This window comes from Arachis stenosperma, chromosome 5, assembly GCF_014773155.1.
Source record: "Arachis stenosperma cultivar V10309 chromosome 5, arast.V10309.gnm1.PFL2, whole genome shotgun sequence".
Taxonomy (NCBI): domain Eukaryota; kingdom Viridiplantae; phylum Streptophyta; class Magnoliopsida; order Fabales; family Fabaceae; genus Arachis; species Arachis stenosperma.
This window is the reverse complement of record NC_080381.1, coordinates 9,150,155-9,159,496: the sequence shown is the minus strand read 5'-3', so window position 1 is coordinate 9,159,496 and position 9,342 is coordinate 9,150,155. Positions and strand designations below refer to the sequence as shown.

The window sequence follows — 9,342 nt, the reverse complement described above, 5'->3', positions numbered from 1 at the left end:
ACAAGTCCTTATTTTTTGTAAAATTAATTAATTCTAAGTTAAAATTATCAAAAATTTAATTATTATTTTACTCAATATTTTACGTAATCATCTGATTAGTTTTATGTATTTAAATTTTTTAATTAATGAATTTAAAAATTAATTATTTTTATTGATATAATAAAATACGATCAGTTGTCTATATGAAAATTGAATTCAAGATAAAAGAATCTATACTTTTATAATTTATATAAAAAAATATTTAAAAAATAAATATCAAGTCACGCGCCATTACCTTATATAATTATAAATGCAATGCAATATCCTGAGTCACACGCGCCAAATTGTTCTTCATTCATTGTTGATTTCATTCGTTGAATCAATCAGTGACAATCAACACATTCTTAATGTGCAGAACGACGCAATTGTTGAGAAGCCTTCCCTCCTTTTCCAAACGCTATAAACACACACACCAACACAGTTAACTTCATTCAATTCCTTAACTGCAAACACATATACACATTCTTTTTCTTATTCCGCAGAATCATGGACTGGATTCGAGGACCAATCCTCGGCAGTGGAAGCTTCGCCACCGTCAGTTTAGCCACACCCAAGAACCCTTCCCTTCCGTTCCACTTTCCGGCAGCCGTTAAGTCCTCCGATCATTTTACCTCCTTCCTCCTCGTTAACGAGGAACACGTCCTTAACCGCCTCGGTTCTTCTTGTCCTCGAATAGTTAAGTGCTTGGGCCACGACACCACCGTCGAAAAAGGTGAGTCATTTTACAACATCTTCCTCGAATACGCTTCCAACGGCACGCTCGCTGATCAGATGAAGAAGAATCAAGGTGGGAGGTTCGATGAGAAACAAGTAAGAAGGTACGCGAGGTCCATTGTGGAAGGGTTGAAGCACATTCACGAGAATGGGTTCGTTCACTGCGATATTAAGCTTCAGAACATGCTTGTGTTCGAAAACGGCGAGGTGAAGATCTCGGATTTCGGGCTTGCAAAGGAGAAAGGTGCCACGGTGGTGCAGCGTGGAGACAAGAAGTGGGAGTGCAGGGGAACGCCTCTCTACATGTCCCCTGAGTCGGTGATTGATAACGAGTATGAGTCACCGGCGGATATATGGGCCCTTGGATGCGCCGCCGTGGAGATGCTCACCGGAAAGCCAGCGTGGAATGTTAAGAGTGGGTCCAACATGTGGTCGCTGCTAATTCGGATTGGAGTTGGTGAAGAAATTCCGGTGATTCCGGAGGACTTGTCCGAACAGGGGAAGGACTTTTTGAGAAAGTGTTTCGTTAAGGATCCCAGGGAGAGGTGGACGGCGGAGATGCTCCTCAACCACCCGTTTGTCGCCGGTGAAGACAGCCATGATGCTTTGATCCATAACGAAATCTCGCCCAGAAGTAACTTTGACTTTCCTGATTGGGATTACACTTCCACGGTGAATGATTCTGCTGTCACCACTGTTTCCCCGCCTAAGGATTGGTTACCGCAGCTGGTGACGGATCAGGGGTTGCCGGATTGGTCAGAATCGGAGGGCTGGATAAGTGTTCGGAGAAGAGTTATCCTGGAAGCTTCGTGAGCAGTGAGATCTTAATTAGAAGATTTTTTTGTTTAGAGTTGGTCATTGAAATTAATTTTCAGCGGATATGATATGATTCACAATCTTTTAATTGTTTGTTAATAATCAATTATTCATGCAACCGTCCGGAACTGTTAATTTGTTAATAATCAATTATTCACTTGAACTTTTTGTTTAAAGAAAAAAGAAATTGTTTGTAATTGTTTATGTTTTATACTCATTATTTTATTATTATCTTTTAGTTGATTTTTTTCTTGATTTTCCGTTTGAAAGATTTTAATTAGAAATGGTAATTAGAATTTAGATATTGTTATTAGATGTTACTAACGCATGTTCTAATCGACCCTCTGAATCTCTGAAGACTACTTTAGTTGCTCTTGATTTGATTATGTTCGAGAATGTGCATCCACGTTGACCTTAATCCAGTTCTCTGGAGGAAGTTGCCACGTTATAGGTAATTTATTCTTGGTCCTGGCTTGTTTACATTTGACATTTGAATTGACAATCTTGTTGTACTCCTTTTCTTGAATCTTAGCATTGAGAATTCTTGAACTAGGATCTGGTTGTTTGTGCTGTAATGTTGTCTTGTTTTCAGACTTCCAAATTGTCCATAGTAGTTGTCCTACTCTGCTCCAGTAGTTCTCACTTTCTTCCTCTGGTTGTTTTTTAATTCTCTGTAGAATTTTCTGTAACCAATTCCCTAATGACCTGATTGACTCAGCTGTGTTTATGCACTGGATTTGTGATCCAAACTAGGCAACCCTTCCATTCACAAAGAAATAGCGCATGCTCCACTGCTTCTTCTTCCAGCATACAAACAGGACAAATAGGATTAATGATTATTCTTTCTTTACAAGGTTTGTCCTTATCGGGATTATGTTGACAAATTTTCAGATAACTTTTTTTTTTTTTTTTTGTGGAGCCTTCATCCCCCAAATTCCTTGGGTGCATTCCTTTTCTTGCACTTTTCTCCCCTTTTACTACATGACAATCTGGTTTGACTGAGTAATCTCTATCTTTTGAAAAAAAAAAAAAAAGGGCCAAATTAACTAACACATCTTCACCTACAATTTTACTTATTGGGGTTTGAAAAAGCAGGTCAGCCACTAGTGGGCGAAATTTCTCTTGAATAATAGTTTTATGCCACTTTCCTTGTCTTGTGATAATTTCTTCAACTTCTTGGGGTCTTGGATTGTCTCTTCCTAGTAAGTTGTTCATCCCATAGATCCAATTATCTTGCCATATATCCACTTTGTTTTCTTTGTATTGTGGATGTATGGAGGAAGGATGTATTTTTGTTTTCCTATTTGAGCCATTTTAATCTGGATCTTTGGATTCAATACTTCTCTTCCTGCATCCTAACTTGGTCAGCTCTTGTTTTGCTTCTTGGATTAGATTATGTTGCTATGAGAAGTTAGAATTTTGTAGCTTTGTTTGCCACCTTTCAATCTCTTTGTCCGTCTTTCTAAACCTGTCTTTGCTCCACTTGGTCAGCTCTTGCTTGCAATTTTTCATTTTTCTTATGATTCTGTTGCATTCTCCCTCTTCATTGCTTTCTTTCTCCCACCCTTTCTTAATGGTCTCTTTGCAGCTGTCCTCATCTTTCTAGTATGTTTTATATTTGATGGAAACTCAGGTGTAGTCAACTTCACGTGAAGTTGATAATTGAGAGCCATTAAATAATTTGACTTATTTGACTAAATTTTCATCTAACGGCTCTTAGATATCAACTTCACGTAACTTCAGCTGAGTCACTTTCATATTTAAACAATTTGTAAGAGACTCCTTTTGTCCATATCCTTTGTTGTTTTCTTGGTAAAGTGTCATATCCTATTTCATTTGTGTGTGTGTGTTTTGATGCAGTATGGCAGTCCATGTTCAAATGGGCCAGGCCCAAAGATAAGTTTTTTTATACAACGACCCTGTGAAATCAGCATAAGCTTCCTGTCGACCAAAAACTCTGACCCCAGAAAGACAAACGATTCCAGGACCAAAAGAAATTAAAAGAAGTTACTCGTCCAAAAAAAAAAAAGAACGTTAAAAAGAAAACAAGTGATTCCCTTGTCCAATCTCACGTATTCTTTTAAAGTAATTTTACCGTCTTAATTTGAAAAATTGAACAATATACCAAATGCGAAATAATGATTGCATGAGATAGTTTGCTAAACAAATTTTGTCCGTAAGACCGTAATTAAACCATAAAAACAAAGAAAAGAAAAGTGTTGTTGCTATATTATTTAGCAAAATAGACTTTTAAAAAAATGCATATTAGATGTATAGGCAGTATAGCGTTTCATGCAAATAGAATAAGAAAAAATATTATGAAAAAAGGTTTTACAATCAATAACAGTTAATATTTTTTTCTCTATTTTAATATTTATTTATTCACTATTTTATTATTTGATTGTTTTTTTTTAAATAATTTCCTAACCAAATCGATGAAATTTAAAATAATATGTTAACTACACGATTACTCAATTACAAATCCACAAGAAAGGCAAATACCACGTCTCTTTAAAAAAACAATTATACTATATCTATGTTAAAATTATTTATTAATATAAAATATATATTAAAATATAAAATATATTAAAAATAAATTATATATATATTTATATATAAAAATACAATAATTAATTTTAATAATTGATTCTAGTATATAAATAATGTCTTTTATATGTATTTGACGATGTAGTCACGCAGAGCATCCACGTATATGTTGTTCAGGTGTGGATGGAAATTATTTATGGGAATTTTATATTAGGTAGACACCCAAAACTAAATATATATTATAGTTTCTATTTACAAATGAAGTACAACGAATTATGTTAAACATGAATATTATACATCATTAGATTAGATTGATGGATCAAAGTTCGAAGTTTGATGAGTTTATAACTTTATATTAAAAGCTGAATCATATTCTCTTACTAGTGGGAAAGGGCAACCCGAAATGCGCATTTTTTTAAACTAGTGCTAAGTTCTAAATTATAAAGCGTCACAAATAACATAGTAATATTCCTCTAGACATTCCCTATCAGGGTGATGACATTTCTTGCCGATTCACAACTTTAGAAATTGAAAGACAGTGACGGATAAGTTTGAAGTCACAACTAAGGTTCTTCTATATTTTTGCATCAAGCTTGTGATGAGGTGGCAGAAATACAGAATTTCCTTAAGATTTATGTTTAAATAATTATAATAAAGCTGCCTCCTTGGGTTTATTACTTCGTTTAAGACCCCATAGTACCTTAGCATATCGGTAAAATATAATGTATTTTATTTTATTTTATTCAACTACATTTCGTATTATATTGACTTCTTGTTGATGTATGTGTTTGCTTCTTTTCAATATAAGGTTTGAAAAGTTTGAAAAGTAATTTTTTTTAATTTTTGATTTATAAAAAATAATAATATAAATATTTGATGTAAATTTTAAAATTAAATTATGATATTTTAAAAAATTATTTAGGAGTTTATAAAAAAAATAAAAAAATGATTTTTTTAATAATATTTTTATAAAATAAACACTTTTAAAATAAAAAATCTAAATACAAAATAATTTATTTATAAATTATTTTTAACATAATTATTTATTATTTAAGTTATATTTTAAAAAAAATTTAATTAAATTATTTATCTAAATTAGGTCTAAGTATTATATATGAAGTCATTACTTAACTTCCTGTCCCTCCCCTCTATTTTTTTTATGGCTACATAATAATTGAAGTGACGACTTTAATTTAAAGCCAGATTATGCAACATCATAAGTAAAATGTTCCTTGACTTTAGGGTAAGTTTATTTATTTGTACTACGACAATCATAGTATCTTTAACGAGAAGCTTCTTATATCTTATCTTATTAATCTACAAGTTTGCCTAATTCAATTCGTGACTCATACTAGCGAAAATTTTCTTAACAACAATAAATATAATTGAAAGTTTGAAACTACCATTCTCACTGTTATTTTTCATTATTTCTCAAATTAGGGGAAAAAAAAAGACTTGTTAATATATGTTTCAAAGGAGAATAATGATGAAATCAAGGGGGAGGTGGTAAATGATAATGTGGGGTTGTGTGATGTTAATTTAACGTTTTTGGTTGGCCAATCCAATCGTCACTCACTTTCCCTCCCTCCCTCTCACCAAATCCGTTGGCCTTTCATTGCTAGCTTTCAGTGCCAACACTCTCTAACCCCTTTTTTCTCTCTGCACAAACCACAAAACTCTCTCTCTTTCTTTTCCGCAAAAGCAGAATCTGAAAATGAAGGCAAGGCCAATAGTGCTACTACTATTTGTTAGCTACATTTATATATGCATTAAAAATCTTCATGCCTTTCTCTTTCATTTTTTCATCTCAACATCTAACCATTTTCCCTATAATGTTTCATTTTCTCTGCAGAGGTCACAAAGTAGTAGCATTTGTATCCGTAATTTCAGAATCCAGCTTCTGGTATTTGCTATTTGCTTTCTTGTTACACGTTCTTCCGCCCTCAAGGTCATTTTTTTTCTCCCTTCTCAAAATATAATTGCTTCTGTTTTATATATGAATCTCAAAATTCGAATGATAGCAAGTTTTTTTCCCCTTCCCTTTTTTTGGGGTATTATGAGTTAGCAGATCGGAGAAACTTGTTCAGACAAATGTGACGCTGGTCTCAGCTGCCAGACATGCCCTGCAAATGGGAACACCCGACCCAGATGTTGTCGGACACAACCTACGAGCCCCACCTCCAAAGTTAAACACTTTTCATGATTTCTGCTATTCAATTTCTTCTGGGGTGTTCAAATTTTGTGTTCATTTGTTCTGTTTTGTGTTTGTTAAAATGTCAAGGTGAAAGGCCTACCATTTAACCGGTATTCATGGCTCACCACACATAATTCCTATGCTTTGGCCGGAGCTAGATCGGCCACCGGATCATTCATCGTTGCTCCGATGAACCAGGATGACACGGTTGCTGATCAACTCAAAGTAAGATTCTCCTTCCTTTTTTTTTTTCAATTATTTCTTAATCATGCAATCTTTATTATGTCTAAGTTGTTTACTAGACTCTGAAGCAAGAGAATTATAAAATTAGAAAGCGAATAATTATGTGCTGCATATGCTAACAAACCAAGAATTGTGACATAGATTCGACCTCCACTAGTATTCTTTTATTAAATTAATCCAATAATGAATTAAGAATATCAGGTATGACAACTAATATTTGGTTTAAACTACTCAAATAGCCATGCCTTGCACGCATATATTTGTTTGCATCTATTTCCCATGTGAATTACAATAAACATAGTTTAAAAGGGGGTCCATATGAGAGAATGCATGTTGGCTTTGAAATAAAATACAGGAGTATCAAAACGCCAGTAGTTGTCGGGTACTTGATTGGAGTACCGATGCCATGAAGTTGTCCAATTTAGACATTGGATAGAACAATGTTAAGGATAAAGAAAGAAAAAAGGATTACTATGGAATGACCATGAAAACATGTTCAGCCGGAATCATGTTCTAATATTTGATAATTTATGCGTGCCTTAGTTGTCTATGGATTCTTTTTAAAAACTAAGAATGGAAAGGAATATTTATTGCAGGGTATCTACATATTGATTTTGTCATGTGTACATTTTTCCTCCTCCATTTTTTTTTTACGAAACAGTTGTATTTTAGGTTCAGCTACAAGTGCAATGAATGAATGAACTAACTAACTCGCTACATTTGCAACATATGTGATCTATCTAAATAGTTATTCAGCTCTTAATTTGGAGGATAGCACATTCATGATTGGAGAAAGCAATTTCAGAATCCCACTTTTGGCTCCATAGATAACTAATGCGAAATAGAAAATCCTATATGATGTGGATGACCCCTTAAGCTTGATTTATTTTCAGTATGTTGGATTCATTGACAGAATGGTGTTCGAGGACATAGATAACTAATTCGAAATAGAAAATCCTATATGATGTGGATGATCCCTTAAGTTTGATTTCTTCTCATTATGTTGGATTCATTGACAGAATGGTGTTCGAGGATTCATGTTGGATATGTATGATTTTATGAATGACATCTGGTTATGCCACTCTGCTGAAGGCAAATGCTACAACTTCACTGCATTCGTAAGTGCGTGGCTATATACTTTCTAATTTAACTAATTTGATGACAAATCTTAAATCTCTTAATGTGGCTCTAATCACGATGATAATGCACTAAATTTATGTGTATATCTCTGCAGCAACCTGCCATCAATGTGCTTAAAGACATGAAGTCATTTCTGGATGCAAATCCATCTGAAATCATCACAATCATCATTGAAGACTATGTCACTTCCCCCCAAGGCCTAACTAAGGTCTTTAAAAATTCTGGCCTCAGCAACTACATGTTTCCGTTGTCTCGGATGCCAAAGAATGGCCAAGATTGGCCCACCGTGGATGACATGGTACAGAAGAATCAGCGCGTTCTTGTTTTCACCTCTAAACGCGACAAGGAAGCTTCTGAGGGCATTGCTTACCAGTGGACATACATGGTAGAAAACCAGTGTGAGTAGCTTCTCTGAGAAGGCCTTACTATTTTCTTGGGAAACATGCTTTGCTTCCACTCATTTGTTAGAATGCTAGTTTCTGCATACCAATCATGATTGTTTGTTTGTTAATTTCAGATGGAGATGATGGCATGAAAAATGGTTCTTGTCCAAACCGAGCAGAATCACCAGCAATGAACACAAAATCTAGGTCACTGGTTCTGATGAACTATTTTCCTTCGACTCCAAATCGATCTGCCGCATGTGCTGAGAATTCAGCTCCATTAGTTAGCATGATGAAGACTTGCTATGCAGCTTCCGGCAACAGGTGGCCGAATTTCATCGCCATTGACTATTACATGGTAGTTAGTTACTTATCCAAATTTTGATAAATTCATTAGTCCTGTCATGCTGGCTGTTAATTGTTAATCACTCTCATCTTAGCAAAAAATGGTTCATGAATTTTATATTGATGATAACAATTATGTTTGAAGAGGAGTGATGGCGGTGGAGCACCAGAAGCAGTTGATGAAGCAAATGGTCATCTTACCTGCGGCTGTGATAACATTGCTTACTGCAAGGTTTAATTTCTACAACCTTTTGCTTAGTTAATACTGCACTCTAGACCTTATTTGGTAACAGTTTCATGACAAAAAATAAAGACATCTAGATATACAAATCTGTTGAAGAATAAAATAGATATAATGTAAAGAGTAAAGCACCCTTAACTTTCTTTAGTTAATTAATGTTAATAAATCTCAACCTTGTGTTTAACTGAGTATTAATAACCTACAGGCAAACGCCAAGTTTGGCACATGTGATGTTCCTCCCATCCCTCCACCTCCACCTGCTACCGTAGCACCATCCACTTCAAACCAGCAGCCTCAAAATAATAGTGCCTCAAAAGTTGCTTGTAATGACAGAACAACCAAGCTGATGCAATTGGTTGTGTTAACTCTGGCCACCATGACTTCCTTGTCATTGTTCTAGAATGCCATGAGATTGTTCAAGTTTTTTAGAATGTGAAAATTATGTATACTTATGTATGTATGTATGTATTATGTATTATGTATTATGTATGTGTACACGTGTCGAGTTTAGTTTGTCCAGCGAATCTGTTGTGTGGATCTGAGCCATTTTTTAACACACGGCACTTCAGTGTTGTATTCTGACTTTTTTTTTTTTTTTATGATTGACATGGACATTTCTTGTCACCTGTGAGTGACCTTCTCTACTGATTTGTACTCTATGACAAGGGATACAAAAAAAA

The 9,342-nt window shown here is 34.5% G+C and overlaps 1 protein-coding gene across 2 annotated transcripts; it reads left to right on the top strand.

Moving 5' to 3' along the window:
* The first annotated feature begins 298 nt into the window (after positions 1-298).
* On the top strand, positions 299-9,342 carry LOC130982608 (PI-PLC X domain-containing protein At5g67130-like). Of its 2 annotated transcripts, XM_057906647.1 has the most exons (9): positions 5,582-5,836; positions 5,969-6,064; positions 6,185-6,301; positions 6,398-6,535; positions 7,573-7,671; positions 7,788-8,091; positions 8,211-8,434; positions 8,567-8,653; positions 8,868-9,342. In XM_057906647.1, exons 1-9 carry the CDS (start codon positions 5,831-5,833, stop codon positions 9,060-9,062), a joined length of 1,266 nt encoding a protein of 421 aa, XP_057762630.1. In that variant the 5' UTR covers positions 5,582-5,830; the 3' UTR covers positions 9,063-9,342. The 2 variants fall into 2 exon arrangements, with proteins under 2 accessions (XP_057762631.1, XP_057762630.1); XM_057906648.1 differs by lacking the exons at positions 5,582-5,836; positions 5,969-6,064 and adding an exon at positions 299-1,545 and having other exon boundaries at positions 8,868-9,339.